Source organism: Phalacrocorax carbo, chromosome 2 (assembly GCF_963921805.1).
Source record: "Phalacrocorax carbo chromosome 2, bPhaCar2.1, whole genome shotgun sequence".
Classification (NCBI taxonomy): Eukaryota; Metazoa; Chordata; class Aves; order Suliformes; family Phalacrocoracidae; genus Phalacrocorax; species Phalacrocorax carbo.
Window position 1 is genome coordinate 51,640,812 of NC_087514.1, and position 18,621 is coordinate 51,659,432.

General features: G+C 37.4%; 1 protein-coding gene across 1 annotated transcript in view; it reads right to left on the reverse strand.

Annotated features, from left to right (window-relative positions):
- The window catches only part of TTC39C (tetratricopeptide repeat domain 39C), a 39,355-nt gene that overhangs the window by 7,337 nt on the left and 13,397 nt on the right, over window positions 1-18,621 (reverse strand). The window contains exons 4-11 of the mRNA XM_064442853.1: window positions 18,244-18,358; window positions 14,423-14,777; window positions 12,938-13,106; window positions 5,432-5,525; window positions 4,490-4,597; window positions 3,932-4,041; window positions 3,101-3,224; window positions 597-694 (exon numbers count right to left, since the gene is read on the reverse strand). Of these exons, the coding sequence (XP_064298923.1) occupies window positions 597-694; window positions 3,101-3,224; window positions 3,932-4,041; window positions 4,490-4,597; window positions 5,432-5,525; window positions 12,938-13,106; window positions 14,423-14,777; window positions 18,244-18,358 (1,173 nt within the window). The remainder of the gene's footprint in view (window positions 1-596; window positions 695-3,100; window positions 3,225-3,931; window positions 4,042-4,489; window positions 4,598-5,431; window positions 5,526-12,937; window positions 13,107-14,422; window positions 14,778-18,243; window positions 18,359-18,621) is intronic.

Consider the following 18,621-nt stretch of genomic DNA (forward strand, 5'->3'; position numbering starts at 1 on the left):
GGGGAAAGGAAAAAATATTTAAAGCCAGCATCGGCTCCCTTGTTGCTTATGTGAACTGCATTTCTTTTTTTCTCCCCAAAATAGAAAAGGTTGTGCCTACAGATAAAAGCCTGGAGCAGTGGCAAGATTATTCTTCAGAGTGTGCTAATAATCAAACCTCTCAGTTTCTAATAGACCTGGAGGAGAAGCAGTAAACCCACACTTCCAAAAGGTCAATCTCCAAGTTTGTTTTTGTTTGTGGGGCATTTCTGTTTGTTTGTTTTGAAGTTGAATTTTCTTTGTTGGACAAGGTAAATCCAGCAGAGACAAGAACTTTTCCATTCTTCTTCACAGCTTCCCCTTAAGTCTTGCTCATACGAGCCCCTTCATCTAACATGTTCATTCAACACAGCCAATTACATTTACAACATAGAATATAATGAAAACATGCTAAACAGATTTGAAAAGAACCTGACATATTCTGTTGGAATTCACAATATGATCAACAGCACTGACAACTGATGGCTTGCTTGACACTCTACTCAGCAATATTTACTGTTTAACAGAATAGCTCATAAAATAGGATTAATGGTGTAAGTTATCATTTAACAACTTACCTGAACAGCATCTTCAGAATTTCCTAAGCATTTGTGTATGGCACCAAGAAGCAAATTCCTCAAACCAACAGCTGATGAATCATCAACATCCTGACAAGCTTAATGAAAATATTCCAGTAAACAAACAAGACAGATTGAAATCCTTCCTTAGACAAGAATTGTGGTCGATGGTGACTTTCAGTCTGGTGATTAAATTTAACCAGAAAAAGGAGATGCTACTAACATTAATATAAATCAAAGTAATTTGGTTTCTTTTAACTACTACCCATTTTGTATGAACCGCATCAAGCAGCCTGTCGCTCATGAGAAGAATTCCTAACAGGAATGAATGGGCTGAAGTCAAAGGCAGTTGATGTGTTCTCACAAGAGGAGGAGAATCCATTTTCTCTATTGGCCTTCAAAACATCCACTAAAGGTCAACTTCAGAAACAGTCACGGCCTTCTGGTGTTATGGGAAACTGGGTTGTCCCAGATATTGAGAGAAAAATACACAGTCCAATTTACAAGGAGCACAGGGCAAGCAGTTCAGACAAAGCTGATTTGTTCTGAACTGAAGCCAAGTGGCAGACACACAAAGATCTGTACTGGACTTAAAAACCCAGACTAGGGGATTTTGGCATCACATTTCTCAGTGCTGATGAGAGGATAAGGCTTATTTGCCAGACCTTTGCCAGTCCACGACCCAGGGACAGACTGTGCTTCAGCTGAGTAGTGCTCTGTTTCCAGAAAAAACTGAATCATGATGAACGTAACCATCTCTAGATGAATCAGGCTCCATTTTGATCAAGCTTATTAGCGTCAGGTCTGTTAAATCAAGGCGAGTTCCATGAGGAGCCTGCACCACCGCCTCCAGAAAGGCTGGGGTACAGGGAGGCCTGCAGGGCTTTTCATCCCTTCAGAAGGAGCTGAATTGCTACGCCTGGAGCGGGAGAGCTCCTTCAACTTCACATTCTGCCTCATCTCATAAACCCTGCCAGGTCTTGACTAGCTCTGCATTCACAACACAGTTAACCCACAACCCAAATAAGCCACCTATGAATAACTAAGAGTTGGCTGCATGGAGTATTTGGGCATTACACGATACACAAGGCTGTCAACTTTTGCTCCTATAGTGAGTCTCAAGTTACTCGGCGTGTTACTCACAGAGATACATGTGGATACAAATAAATTCCTTTATTTTTAAGTAACTGCTAGCCCTGAGGAAAAGCCTGGAAACTCACCCCAGCGAATCACACTCGATTGTTCAAGAGAAGATGAAGCAAATAAAAAAGAAAAAAACATTCCCCTATCGTCTCATCATTCTTGAGGTACACAAGGCACAGCAATAAGCACTCATTGTGCAGAAAATCTTCAACCACGGATCGCTGATGCAGACACATCTGTCAGTGTCATACAAGAAGCTTATCTCTGAATTTTTATCTATACTGCGATTTCACATTAAAATGTGAACAACTGGCTGGAAGCTTATACCAGGAATATCTACATTGCTTCTGAGTGTATAGGAGAGGGGTACATATTCTTTACAACCTCTAAAGCTGGTTGTTCTGAAGGCAAATGACAGAAAAAAAGAAATCCTGAAATTTATTTTTATGTAAGTTAATCTAATTTTAAAGCCTTCACCATTATCTTTGGCACTAGAAAACTAGGCATCTGAATGTAACCCACTGCCATTGCGCAATTTAAATGGACAAATTTTCTTAAATTAAAAACAGAACAAAACCCCACTACTAGTCCTGACTCCCAACTAAAAGACTGGTAGTTTTCTAGCTTAACACAGAAATCACGTGCAATCCCAAAAATTTCACAGTTACAGAAAAAAAAAAGGAAGTATCTTGGTGGCAGACATTTTTTGGTTTATTTTCTAAATGAGCCGGTAATAACTTGAAACTGTTTTCAGAATGCAGGCAAGACTGATCGCTGGATGGGGGAAAGAGTACTGAAAACCTCAAGATAAATACTGCTACCACAAGCTTCATGTGCCAGACATCCAAAGACATCTAGACACTAAGAAAGAGGCAACCATAAAATGCTCCTTTCACCATTATGATGGTCCCATCAGCCAAGATAAACATAATCCGTATCATGTCATAGATGACTTCACAAGCTACATATTTCCTCTTAGAAGAAAACCGATATGCAGAAATGAATTGGTAGTTTCATTTTCTTACTTTGTACATAGGTTTACAGAAGTTAAATTTTGCTTAGTGACTTTGAACAATCACTATCACACTATTGTTTCATTTTAAACAACGGGAAAACGCAACTGATTAAAAACCAACTTCCTGCAGCAGGCAGTTAAGCTCCCCCAAAAAACCTATAAAAATGAAGCATTACGCTGAATCTTAATGGGTCATTATTCTTTTGTTACTCAAACTGTTTTGCTATGACACATGCACACAGGCTTAAATTTTCGTGCTACAACAATCAGCTACTCCACACAACAGAAGAAAATTACACACCTCATTTAAAAAAGTACATAAATAAATCAAGGAACCATATTATACCTTGGCTCATGTGCTGTAAGTTTGAGAGAGAACAGTTTGGAAGGGCTTTCCATAAGTACAATACTTCAATGGACGCCAGGACACAGAGCTCTTTGGTCGGCATTTGTTTTCTAAATCTATCTGCCTGCAAAGTGGGGAGAAAGAGGGAAGGGAGATCTGTCTTCTGTCTTTTTGGAGGGAACATAATACTCACAAACAATACATCATGAACAGTAATTCTAACTGTTTCATTAAAGCATCCAACAATTTTATAAAAATAAAGTCAGTGGCACCTTAGCTTAAAAACTTTAAGGCTAATAAGCAAAGCCTTTCAATTAATTTAAAGGCTTACATATTGGTCAAAATTAAACCTTCCTTGTATGCAGCCTGATTTCTTTTACTGTATTTCACAATCCCGAGTACACACTGACTGGATGCTGAAACTGCCATATCTGCAAAATCACCAATTGGGAAATACTTCCCAGACAACTCCTAGCTTTCAAAAAGAACTAAGGCTTTGACAAACAAGACAAGCAAGAAGGAGTAAGAAAGGCAAAGCTAGAAGGTAAACTACCAAAAGCAACTACAGCTGTTTTGCCACCCAGCGTGCTATCATGTATCTTTATCTTTAGTGATTACTGTAGTTGTAAAGCTAATTCACATTTCCTTTGCTAGGTTCCTTAAAATACATGATACTATTGTTTTTCCACTTGAATCTTTCCCACTAATTCTACAGAAGCAACACAGCTGAAAACAGACACATCCTTCAAAAGTAAATACTGGTAAAGAATGCAACAAAATTACCAAGTGTAATTACTGTACTGAAACAAGTCAGCCTATGCTAAACCAAACCTTTTTCACTGAAAATTGTTCAATCTGATTGTTTTTTCTTTTGAAAAGCTTCTGAACTTCCTTGAACACGTTCTGAGCACCACTGACGTCACCGGTAGCTCCCTGACACACTACAAGAACACAGAAACAAAAATGTGTTAACACTACTGGGATATGAAACAGGAAAAATGAAGATTAGGTACCACACGGTCAGAGGAAAACACACAGTCACTTCCAGAAAGGATTTAGACTAGGGATTTGACAAACATGCAAATCCCAACTCTGCCAGGTACCCTCTGATCATTAGCAAGTCAGTACTTCTTTTTCATTTGCACTGAAGGAACTAATACCACCCAAACTCTAAGGATTTGTTTAATAAATCTTTGCAATACATTGTTGTATGACCTGTCACTACACTGAAAATCATAATGGGGGGGGCGGGAGTCTGGCACAGAGCTGCATAAGCAGCAGACAGTGTGGAAGGTACTATGTGCACTAATGAGTTTCCCAAACAAAACAGTCCCAAAACCTTATTGCGTCACTGATTTATCACTTATCCAACACATTGAATATACTCACCTGCTGTTAAGTACGCATAGTAGCACTGGGACCACCTGGATTCATTTTTAAGCCTTTCAAAGGATTCAAATGCATCTTTGAAATTCATCTCTATCATGCTGCACCAACCTAAATGCAAGACTAATTTAACTTCAGAGAAAGCACAGTAATTCAAATTTGGTGTCAAGATTACTGAAATACACAGTCTGTTGTGACTGCTGGAGCTAGTCATACAATACAATAACTGGAACAGTTAAAAACGAAACAAATCAGTGACATACATTTAAAGGCTGGTTTAAATTTGCTGGGAAATGTTGAATTATAAGATTCCATACAAAACAATTAATCCACTTCAGAGCAACAACAAATCTATACAGACACCAAAAGCTCTTTGCTGTTTTTTTTCATTTAAATACTGTATTTTGTAGTATGCTGAAACTTACAAAGTTACTACTTGCTCCCTTATTCTTCCCCACTGTGACAAGATCCCTGAACAAGACACATTTAAAGCTTGAATCAACAGATCTTCTCCACTCTAAAGTCTTGTATGCAAATTAAGAGCATAAAGCATATATTGCTATCAATGGAAGGATGAAACATAGGCCCTGCAAACCATGAAGCTTCACTAGACCAATTATTTTGGCACAGAAATGGTGATTGAACAGATTAATTTCTCATTTTAAATAATATGATGTAGGTGAACAGTTTACCTTTTATTCTACTAGTCTACTCTTTGATTTTGCATCACCTTGTATTTGCAGAAAACTTTAAAATTATGAAAAACTGTTGAATTCTACTTGCCCAAACATGAAGACAGGATTATTACCATAATCCATCCAAGACAAAGGTCAGTATTCTAAAAGCTTTTTTAAAATCCTAATAAAAATAATCCAGTTTGTTTATTGAAGTTGCTAGTCCAAATTTAAAAGTGAGCTATTTATAATATAAACATATCCAACTTACCTATTTCGTATAAGCAGACATGCTGAATCTCCCTTTGGTCCGTTGCAAGTTCCAAAGCGGTATGGAATGAGGTCAAGGCACTATTGATTTGACACTAACAAAAGTGAAAGAAGAAAAAAAATTCAGATGTCTGAAACTTAACATTTGTTGGATAATTTGATTTTGACAAAGAAAACATTCAGATTTCTGTTAATAGGTGTTTAAAAATAACTATATGATAAAAAAATATTTAAGTGTCTTACAGACTGCAGCCTCTGGTTTGTTTAGATGGAAGAGGCACAACATCCCATGGAGAACACCACCTCAAAATTTCAGACTCTAGACTATTTTAAATGAGCTAAAACCCACCATGAAGCTGACTGTTTGGAGGGGAAGGTCTAATATTAATTCAATATACCAGCTCCACATTGCAATTCCTTTGGCCAGCTTCCCTCCTCCTGAGCTCTCTCGACCTGATCTCTTTTGAATGGAAGTATAAGCAAATTATGACACAGCCTTTTTTTACAATGATAAATGAGTACCCTGAAAAGGTCCCATAGTGAACAGATTTTTCCATATATTTCATACTAATTATATGAAACGTAATACAAAAGCCAAATCGTAAGAGACAAGGGAAGTAAGACTCACTCATACAAAGCAATTCAGATTTATATTTAAAGGAAACTTTAGACAAGAATGGAAAGCATTTGCTTGCAAGGTACTAACAGATCCACCATGTGCAACAGCAAAAGTTAAAACAAATGGTAAGGAACTTGCACTCAAAGTCATATGAAAAAATGTACAACACTACAGGGCTAAAAAAAGGGGGGAGGGGGGTGTAGAGTATAGGAGTTTAATAATTTAGTAACGATCACCAATAACTTATAGCCAAGTCAGATCATCTCTTGACCTTAAAAATCAGTGGCTATATTCCCTGTTTGCTATTATGTTTGAAATTCTTTGGGTTTGTGCAGTAAGCTTTTGAGTAATCTCATTTCTACTCTTATTAGTCATTCCACCTTTAAAAGTCATATTTTTAGCATCTGCCAATAAACTTAGTTCTCTGCACAATAACGGTATGTTTAATTTTATTTATTTTTAATTATTTCACATTTTTCCACATCCCTCAGTAACCACTTTAAGCAATAGCTAATAGAGAATTCATAAATGCTGCATGACATGTAAGAAAGTAAAAAGGCATATGAGATAAAAACTGATTTTGATAAAATCATCAGTTACCCACAGCTTAGCAAGAAGAGGCTGACAATTTTGTAAGAATTAGAATAATCGTTCTTTTTACTATCTTCATTTCTAGTTTTCCCAATCTAGGATGGGATGCCTCCGTAACAATCACCATAAAGGGGGAATGCAAATCAACATTTAATTAGTTTTATACACAGACACAATATATATCCCAATATGACCTATACCCACTTTAAGAGCATTCCTATATTTATTCTCACATACAGTTATAATCATTTATACAACAGAAGAATCTTTAAGCCAGTCTCTTCTGGCTAAGCACGTAAGTGAAAGAAACCCTTGAAAGAGCAAACCTGTCATCTACACAAGAATAACCGAATTTAAAGATTCATGCAAAAATCTGCAGTGTTGTGTCTTAAGACCACACACACACACACAGAGCTGTAAAGTGATTTTATTAGATTTTCCTCTTTGTCTATTCAGGGAAAACTGTTTTAGTTGCTAAGGAACAATTTAACCATAAATCATATATATTTCATCAAGACAGCACAACTGCCAGCAAAGGGATCCACAGCTGTACCAATATAAACACTGTACGCTTAGAAAATAAAGCGGTGAATAGACCAAGATGCTTTTTGGCATAACAGAAGAATATACTACACAGAAAGACAGGTGAGTTGTATTTGCCCTCAAAGTTACCAGGGAGCCTGAGCAATGCACACCTTGCACACCTTGTTTATTTTGTAGCAGCACATTCTCTCTACTACACATTACTCCACTGATGCTGCATCACCCCAACAAAACTTCCTAGAAAGTAAGTATTACAAGTCCAGTCTTGCAGAAAAATAATGTCAGCTTAAAACTTTATTTTTGTGCTAAGAAGTTTACAAGTTTAGTAAATCTACATTTTGAATGCTTCCGAGTAAAATGCAAAAAGAAAAAAAAATATCTAAATATTTAGTCCTCTGTGAAGATCCTTTGCCTTCTAAAAAACCTAAAACACCTAAACATTTGAAGATATAAATCACTTATTTGTAGGGCATATTATTCCACACAACGGCTAATGGCAATTACATCATTGTCTGTAATGCCGTACACCAGCCTGAGGCAGCACATGAAATACTGACCACCTAGTAATATACAAGTCCAGTTAGCTGAACATTCAATCTTCTGTAATCCATTTCTCTGTCTAGATTTCTCAAGTGATTTGACATCTGCCTAAGTCTTCCTTAAGCCTCAAGCTCAGTAAGTATGTTTCAGAGACATTCTTTAATAATTAAAGTTTCAATCACCTTCAGGGATTGTGGCAACATGCTGAAATATGAATTTCTACTCTTAGTGTTAATTCTTAAATTACTATCCATTTACTGTTTCAGCGAATAAACAGAAATAATTATAAAGTTCCAAGGGTTTGCAAGTATAACATCATTGCTGACACCTGAAATCGACGTTCTTGAGATTTAAAAATATACATATATACGTATACACACATATTTGTAATTCCTTCAACAGGTACCACTCATGCCTCTCTTGGACATAATACAAAGAGAAATAAGATTAATCCATAGTATGCGTAATATACAGAACCATATAGCCATAAAGAGGATTATTAAAAGCTAATGTGAGAACCATAATCTTGTATTTCTTGACTTCAGATTAAAATCAAAAACACCCCAACTCACCAACTAAGCATCTATGGAGCTTACCAAGCCAAGGCAGCTTCCCAAGCTGACACACATTTCCACACAGAACTGTTCTGAAATAGCAGGACACTTTCCCTCTCCCAGGACCTCTCTATACCTGATCAGCATTTTGAATTGGTAAAGCTTTTAAGAAGTTATGCTAGTAATTAAGGGGAAACCAACAAACAATATTTAAAAGGGGGCAAAATACACACCCCATTTTCCCCTAGACATGCCACAAAATCAAAATAGAGTAAAACTAGGATTCTGTATTTTATAGCCTAGAGCAAGTAACTAGAAAGGCCAGCACAACCTCTGAAAATAAGCCTTGAATTAGGCAAGCTCTGAAAATTTCTTAAGATATCATTGTGACTTTATTCCAGAAAATTAATTTCAGACTTTTCAATGTTTATTATTACTCAGGCTACTTTGCCATGCCACACCCTCCCACCCCTAAATAAGAACAATACCACTGATACCAAGATATCTTCAGAAGGTAACTGAAAAAGCAGGAGTACTTGTCAGCATTACATGGAAGCCCGCAATACCACTACACATTTTCACCATCCTGCACATCAAACGCACTGTAGCACACCTGGGTGTACCACTGGTGATCTGCCCGCCAGCTGCCGTACGGTACTTTCTCCTTCAGACTCTTAACGTGCACTTATACCAAGTGAACTCTATAGATCAAGCCTCAGAATCCGAATTTTCTGTCCCAGCCCCAGAGATTTCTTGTTGGTTATACATACACACACACCTGGAGTCTGTTCACAAATCAAAGAGAAGCAGTCTTCCCCAGTTCATGATTTTGTCAAACACTATTTTTGCTTTATACCCTTACTGCTCTCCACGTGAAAGTATCAATCTATTTAACTATTGTTGAGTGGGGTGATTTGTACTATTTTAAAAAGCAGATGGAGATTATTTTTAAGTGTTGCTGATTGGGGAGGCGGGGGGAAGGCAAAATAGCAAGCTAAAAAGCAGAAATATGTAAGATTCAGAACACCACCTGTTACTCTGCCCTCTCCCATGCTACCGCCATGCCCATCTTTCACTCCAGGCCACAATACCACACTTGAATAGTGTAAATCAGAGTTTCAAAAGTAAACTGGTATTCATTAACATAATTATAATATTAGACAATACACATTTAGGAAATGGATGGCAATATTTTTATTTTTACAGTAGTAAGAAAGGCCCATGGGTACAGCTGGGAACTCCAGATTTCAGACCAGTGGGTTTCAGCAGCTATTATACTAATTACATTTTGAAGTACCCTTAAGGCACAAGTATAGAACATTATTCTCCCCTGGTTTTAGTAGCTTAAGCTTACATGAATCATTATCAGCTTTAGTGGAAAGTATTTTAAAGATAGTAATAGTCAGACATTAACAAAAAATATACTTTTAAGGCTGGAATACATACCATACAATCACAAGTCAAGCAAAGCAGTAGTTATGTCCATTAAAAAAACAGCTTAAATGAATTATGTAAAAGTCAGGAAAAACCCTACTTTGAAATATGCAGTCTCTTACCCTACTCTTTGGAGGGGAAAAGAAAAAAAATAAATAAAATAAAAAGAACCAACAACCACATTTGATCAGCCTACCAGTGCAACCTTTAACTTTCTGGTGCACTTCAGCTTTCCCAGATCCTCCTCCGCCTCTCCTTTCCCTTAACTCATTCCTTTCAATAGTCTCCAAACGCTTTCAGACTTCATTTCTCAAAAATGTGAATCTGGGAAAGAAGTTGAAAGATAATTTGGTCCATGTTTACGGTACCTGTGAAGGCTACTTCTTAGAAAAGCGAAGTCTGTTAAGGCTTTTATTGATTAATATTCATACGTGCTTTTTGGTGCACAAAACTTTATACAGTCGCGTGCTCTTCATTTGTCTTTCATAAAGACTGTCACTGTGAAATCTTCCTTTCTCCTCGACTGCCTTCCTTGGCAATTTTCTCTTTTGTCAGATTTGTGTCTCACTGTCCAGTCTTGCATTACTGCTTCTACCTTTTGAACAGTTTCCCTGCCTCCAGGTGTCCACGGCTGAACTATGCTCCTTACTGTTTCTTTTCCCCATAGAAAAGAAAAAACACACACATACAGATATATAAGTGCATGCAGACCTGCTAACAGAAGCTAAATATACCATCACCTGAAAGTTACACAGAACATATACAGGATCAAAGGCTATTAAAAAAAAAGCAAACAAAAAAACCACACACAATCAGATGGAGTGCTAGTAGGCTCGAATACAAAGCCTGCAATGACCATTACTGATCTGTACTTCCACAACACACAAGCTCTTCTGTACAAGAGCCTTTCACCTGTGTACAAGTAAGTTTTATCACAGAACTGTTAAAAGATGATAGATGTTAAAAACTGTAAGATACATAGGCTTCAGCTCAAGGTATACTTTTAAGTCCGTACAGGTTAAAGGACAGACTTCCCAATTTCAGTAAACCATCTGAAAATAATATTACCATGCCTGGTGGAAAGAACTTAAACCTACCTGTGTATTAACAATTTCAAGGAAGGCTGTGTAAGCACTTCCCAGGCTTTGCAGGAGCTCTCCTCACGCACCTTAGAGATGAGGCGGGAATTACGACTCAGCATATTAGTCTGTAATCTAAGCATATATGTGCACTTCTGGTTCAGAACGTACAATGGATGCTGTGAGACCAATGCCCGGATTTGAGACACGTGTAACCACAAGCGTATTATGCAGAAATCCCCATGCCACTGCCACCAGCCGCATATCTGCCTTCACTATTATGTCAACAACATTTCAGCAAATTAAGATTGTAAATTCCTAAGAGTCTAACAGAAGAGCTTAAGACATTCAACCGAAACATTTTTACACAGCAAAGCCTCAGCGATACAGTACCACTTAGAACAAAACAATGACAGGGCAGGGAAGAGGCTGCTGAATGTAAAAGCTCTCATGCAAACAAATACATGAATAGCAAAGGGACATTTTAACTCCTGTTAGCAACCAGTAAGCTTTCTGCTGACTAAGGGTATGGCACAGCACAATGCACACCATTATGCCTGCCTAAGCTAACTCACTACGTTTACATGGCCACTCTGTCTCAGGCACAAACTATTTCGCTTGTAGTATATAAACAGTGAAGTTTAGCTCCATCACTTAATGCACAAACACTGTAAGATAAAGTGTAAAGAACTCTGCTTTGAAACATAACAGTACTCCAGAAAGGGACTGACTACACAAAGCTGGTCTCACCACAAACCTACCCCTCTGTATTCATATATAGAAACATATACCCAGTTTCCTGACAACTCACGTTCACAATTTTGCCCTAGCCTGCCCCGGAAGTCAGAAGAATGAGTTTAATTTTATTCCTCATTATACTAAACATTTAATTAAAAAAAAAAAAAGTCCAGAAAAAGTAAAAGAAAAGAGGGTTCCAAATACCACGTCATACTCTGGCAATCAACATATTTACACCTGTAACTGCAGTTTTATTCACTCTGCAGCTATTCCTAAGAAATTTGATTTTTACCATAAGAATGGAATATGCATATAATTGAACAAAGACCATTAAAATCTCTCCCACTCAGAAAGCAGCAATACTTCCCCAAGACTGACAGCTTGCCTGTGGCAGTATAATCCCCCAAATGCACTGTTGCTTTCAGAAAGACGGGGGGGGGGGGGGGGGAAGAGTAAGACAACATCCAAATCCCATGCAAGAATCTGCCTGCAAAATCTGATAGGCCACTGAAGCCTGCCCTGCCCCTCTGTCTGTTACTGTTGCTACCTCCCTCAGACTATTAAGCGGTATTTGAGAGAGTTAACTGTAAACCCTGGCAAAGAATGACCACCAACATTAAGATCTAGATAAACTCTTGTAATTACAATGTTGAGATGAAGGGTTTGAACATCCTGAGTTCGTGCTTTTGTGTTGGGGTTTCTTGTTAAATTAACAGCTCTGGAAATATTTTGTTCTGATAAAAGCACCAGTTAGGAGTTGCACAGTTTAAAGTACTCGCCACCATCTTGTATTATCACAGATTCTTGAATAACTCAGCCAAAAACCACGAGGCTGCTGCAGTGTTTGAATAATATTCTGCAACAGCATTCACAAACACGTTTTCAGTGAATAAATTTCTGCTTGGATCAGAGCTCAGAGCAACAGAAAATATCCTGGTTTGGCCTCTCAAAAGCAAAAGCAGTTATCTGAGTGAAACTACTGCAAAGAATTAGCTGTATATGAACAATGCATAAAATGAAAAGGGGAAGATAAATGCTATATACTCAGCAGATAATACTCAGATTTTAGATAAGAAGCAAAACTGAAATAGCTATTTATATCACAAGAAACTCATGAGTGATCAAAAGCAGTTCCTTTTAGCAGAGCTACGAACATACCAAGTAGCTGAAAAATAATTCCAAAGTGCCATTAATTCAGATAGAAGCAGCAGAACAGCAGGTTTGGCATGTGAACTTGAAACTAGGAAGGAGTTAATCCTTTCTTCTTACTTACCTTTCCATGTATCTGTATCTTTAGTCACAATTTGCTGCAGCTTGCACAGTTCATTGACATCAGAAAAAAAAAGAAGCAATAAAATAACAAAGGATGGGGAGGAGAAATCAGTCAAAATGAAGAACACATGCAATACCTCTAATCGCTGTATCCTTCCCTTGAAGAACATGAACAGAGAAGAATTTGGATAAGCAGATTCTTTTTTTGCAAGAATTTCTTTCGCCTCTTTCAATCCTGCCTTGTTATCGCTGCCATCAAGGGCAAAAAAGGGACGAACAACTGTGTGGTACCACAACAGAGCTAATCTAAAAGAAACATAAGAGTAAAAAGGATTACAGCTGTAAAACAGAAGTTTAAGGATAACAGTCTACACAGGCAAATTTTTAAATGATGCTGAAAGACAAAGATAGATAAGAATTTTTTCTTATACAACCTGGCTTTAAAACAATACTACTGCCATACACCAATGTACCCCTAAACTGCACCTAAACATACAATTCAGTGCATATTACCCAAAGGTAAAGTAATAATCAAGGTCATATCATCAAAGCAGTTGAGCTTCTAGAACTCTATAGATTTTAAAAAAGAAAAACCCACAGGAAAACTTTGTAAATGAGTTGTTCATTAGAGGGAAAAAAAAAAAACACCTCACACGAAACCAACAAAAAACCAGAACACATCAGCAGACACATTTGAAATCAATGCCCAACAGAAATATATCCAGCATTCAGAAGGGCAGACATCTACATAATCTACATCATTCCTGGAAACAAGGGCAGAGCACAAAGATTTCCAAGACCATCTGAAGGAGGAAACACCCCCCAAAATACCATTTTTCTTCCCCAGAAAGAAGAAAGAACAAACCAACAGGAACATTTAATCTTAAGCTTTCTTAACCAATCAGAAATCCAGTTCTTCTCCTCAAGCAGAAGAGACTTTAGCTCTGCTGTCAATGTTTCAGAAGTGACTTCTGATGGTACCTACAGTAGGGCCAGTAATAAAAGCATTAATTTGGAGATAATGGAATAATAAACCCATTTATGAGGGCAGTTAAAATTAGGTCTGGCTAACCCTTCACCTGATAAAAAGACCTGAAAGGCAGTATGAAGGCTTGGGAAAGAGTACACAAAAAATGCTCCTCTAAAAAGACTAAGGAAATATCCCATTTTACTCAGATGCTAAAATTAAAAATAAACTGGAAAAGATCTTTGGCTAATAGTAAGGATAAATAACTGAGATCAATGACTCATACAAAATAGTATGCTCTCCATAGCAGAGAATATAACTCTGGGAAATTTACTCAGCCTTCAGGGGGTGCTTTTACTTACTCTGCTGGCATATAAATTACTAGACATTAGAATAGCAGGTACTGAAGAATACAGCAAAATACTGACACAAACCCAAAATACATGTAAATTACTAACAGCAGAGAGATCTCACACGCTAGTAAGCGATGAATTTACTAAACCATGGCATGGTAAACAACAAACTGCAAGTAGTTTATTTTACCTGCTGTTGTTTCCTTTAAAGCAAACATGACTTTTTGGTTTTGACTTTTTTTTCAATTTACTTACTTTCATTACTAAGTTATCTACCAAAGCATTTCAATATAGCTACTCACGTAGCTAAAGGGGCCTTCATGTCCTTACTTTCACTTGCATACATCAGTGAAGAAAGCCCCTGTAGGCGGTCTCCAGGAAAACCCAGCAGGTTGATGATTTTGAGCAGGTTTGGGGGCACCATGGATATGCAAAGATGAAAAAGTCCATATCCAAAGCTAACAGCACCTTTCAGTCTGTTTAGCGAATCCTCCGTTACACCTTCTGCAGCAATATGATTATCATTTGCAGCATCAGAAGTCAAGGATTCCTGAGTTGTTTTCTTCTGATATATTTCCTGAAGTGTATTAATGTCCGTATAGCACTTATTGTAAATTTTCCAGGCTTTTCGGAGTATCCACCCACCTTTTATGTATGCTAGAAATCAAGGAGGAAAAACAAACATTTCAGGACATATTTCAGAAGTGGAACATAATAAGTAGTAAATGTTATTTCACAAATCCTAGGATCCTCTATTTACTGTCATCTTGAAGAGGTCTTCCATACTGGGCACTACAAACTTATGTGCTTTTCAACTAGAGACTTTAAAACAGCATGTAACACAAAGGGACTTCCCTTCAGCTATGTAGCAATACAACTGTCAGAAGGAAATGGAGAAATCAAAGAACTTAATGTTGGATTCTGCTCCACTACAGAATGGGGGTGAAATGGCTGCCTGACAAGCAGAGAGAATCAAAACTCAGAGATAACACCTCTTAAAGCCCAAATTATGTTAAAAGACAGTTGTTGGGGAAAAACTAGGAAAATTCCTTCCTTTGGGTTAGATAACACGATTTTCAACACTATCGTTTCCCTGACACTCATATGAAAACAGCGCCTTATAATTAAGAAAAATCTTATAGAAAAAAATAAAAGCATGCATAAATTTTATGGTTCTAAAACATTTTTCAGTTGCTTAACTTCCTCAACTTCAAATGCAAGCTGGGTACCTAAATTTCCCTCTAAATCTAGTCTTGAGCATTCTCAGCTGAGGAGGAGAGAATTCTCGGTCTCATTACCCTCTTTACAGGAAGCAAAATAAAAGAAGTCCAATTTGCTTATTTACACAGCATTCATCTTGGTTATAGCACATCCTTGGATAATGGTAAGTGGTAAACAGAAAACACACATAGAATATACACGTTAATTGTAAAAGCAGACACCAGCATTTTGTCTGTGACAGAGCCCTGAGAATTAGGAACTGCAGTGACAAAGGAGTTAACTAAAAAGGAAAGAAAATAAAAGCATGGTTATAGCAGCAGTGTTCTAAACAGATATCACCAAATTTGCAGAGATCAGTGTTATAACTGCTGCCAGAATTAGATCTTAACAGGTGGGGTGTGTCAAAGAAAAGGAAAATGCTATTAATACCAAACCACTCTTTATAAGCCTTTGCCATCTTTGACAAAACCCTTCCAATTACAAAACAAAACAAAAAAAACCACCAAACATTTCTAGAGAAAGTACCATCGTGGACTAGACTACCTTTTTTTGGATTCTTGTATGAAGAAGGGGTGAAGCCAGTTTGATAGTCTTTAAGAAATTACATTGAGAAAGACTGCAAAATTTCTATCCTCAGTTGTGACAGAAGGGTTCTGTCGACATGAAGTATTAAAAAATTAAACCCCTATATTGAGTTCCATATTAAAGTAGTACAAAAAACAGAAACCCCTGCCATGATTCAGCTGCATTACAAGGCTAAACATTACTGCAACTTTAAGCAATTAGGTCACTTTTTGGCTGCACAGAATATTTTGAAAGGTGTGGTTCGCCACGAGATGAACGCTCATACAACTGTGCATAGCAATGCAGCAGACAAATAATAAAGGAAAATCCACATTTTACTTGTCCTATAGATAATATTTCTGCAAATAGCTAACTACCCTGTTCTGATGCACACATCAAATGGAAAGGATATGATGGGGAAAAAAAGTATAGGTTTAGGCTTTATTTCCATTAGCATGCTGTCATTAACAGTACACTAACACAGCATAACCCTAATAGATTTGCTATACTAAGATAAAACAATCTAACAAATGAAAAAAATTTCTGACTTTTTAAACATAAAAATTAAATCAAGCCCAATCACCGAGCTGATTGCCCAGTATGAACTTCTGAAAGTAGTCACACCCACGACAGCAATAGTCAAAATGAACCACAAAAAGTGGTCAAATATCAAGAAAAGGTAGTTCAATATTGCTGTGGGAAGCTAATATAAGTTGCTGTGTTACTAACTTTACGATGAAACTATTTCTAATGCGTTATGAGGGTGGAAAGGAAAATCTAAGATGTGTTAGGCATATGAGAAAGCAGCTTGTATGTCATCATATGCTTCTTGTCAAACTGTTCCAGTAAGAAAAACACCAGAAATTTTTCATCCATCCGCTGAGAAGAAATATTTATCTGCCTCTGAAGAATGCCTTTTTTTTTTTAAATTATAGTCATTGCAGTAATCTGGTTGCTACTTCTGTACAGAAACATGATAAAAACAAAAGATGTTTATACATAATCAGAAAGATAATATACTCAAAAAACTGACATAATGGATCCAACAGTTCAGCACCAGCAGTAACTAGCAGTCGCTGAGGTGGCATTTAAGTGCTCGGAATTTTAACTAGATTTCAGGTATGTTTTTTACTCCGTACATAACCCAAATACACTGCATGTTCTGCAGTACTCTGCTACCTGCTTCAGTTCTTTGAGCAGCAGACAAGAGAGAAAGGGAACAGACACCACCCTTGGTTACAGCCTCCAACCCAGTTACGCAGCGGCAGAATACATACTGAAATAATAAAAAAAAATCTTCAAGGGAGGGGGGGGAAGAACCAACCCCAAAACCCAGAACTGCATCAAAAATAGTAAGAAAGCCTTTCTGCAGCACTACATACACACAGCAGACAGAAACACTTCCTAAATTTCTGCTAGCTAAAACCAAAGACATTCTTGATGCCATGGCTCGGAAGAAAACAAGTCTGCCCATCACAAAAACAATTATGTCTTTGACTGAAGAGCTTCGTGTTACTTTAAATAATCTGAATACTATTTCCCCGATTCCTTTTGGCTAGTCAGCAGGGTTTTCACTGGCAGTCTGGTCTGACTGCCACCTCTTGGTCTTCATTGATTTGGTAAGAACCTGGGAATGCGCTCACTTTGTCTATGACCTTGACCAAAATTTTTCATAAACTCATGGATGAAGGCATGTTTTAAGATTATGCAAGAGATCCAGGAATGCAAGAGAGCATTAGAAACAGCTTTGCAGCTGAGACGAGGAGGTTTGTATTCAACACGACAGGATTAACCTCTTTGGCATGCAAGGATGCACTTTGGCAACCAGAGAGTAAGAACTGATTCAGCAGTTCCATCTTCAACACGCTTCATTTAAAATTACTTTCACTGGCAGTCTGTCATCTTCCTGAATGGTCACAAATGTAACGCATATGGGACATTAGGATTTTCCCAGTGGGCTGAACTTACAGCCTCTTTTATCTTGCAGGCCACACAAATCACGCTGATGCTACCCATCTTCGTACCAACTCCTCGACTGCCTCTATGCGAACACGCAAAGGATTCCAACCTATCTAAGGAGGCTCAATTGAATATGATTATTGGTATGAAAAAGCAGAGAGCTGTAATCTGTAGCAACCCAACCCATTTTATGACACTACTACCTACACAAAGGCTACCTATATCTCTGCAAGTGTACCAGTCTTGGACTCTTTCAGATGGAACTGTGCTCTTACAAAACAACCATCCTTACCAATAGTCATATTGCCACTTTATGAACAAGCTTTACTAAAAAGATGTCATGCAAAAAATATATTTAAACATTAAAGCCACAGCACACCTGATAACTCTTGTTTTACAAATGAGAGCACAGCCAAGTAGACTTGACAGTCTGCTACAATTATTTGTCTTTGTAGACGATCTATCATCGATAGAGTAGATTTTCGTCCGTCAACCTGTTCGGAATAAAACAAGGCAGAACACAGGAAAATATTAACAAAGATAACACAGAATACTAGTTTAAACCTGACAAATTAAAAAATCTGAAGTTAACTGCAAGTAGTAGTATCGCTACTAAATTAATGCAGCTTCTTGAAGTGCAAAATTATCTGAAAGCTCTCTAATAGCTCATCAAGCAAACTCCTACTTAACAAAGAGGGAAACCTTACATATTTACTATCAGCTATTTTTCTTAAGGTTCTATGAATATTCAGAACAT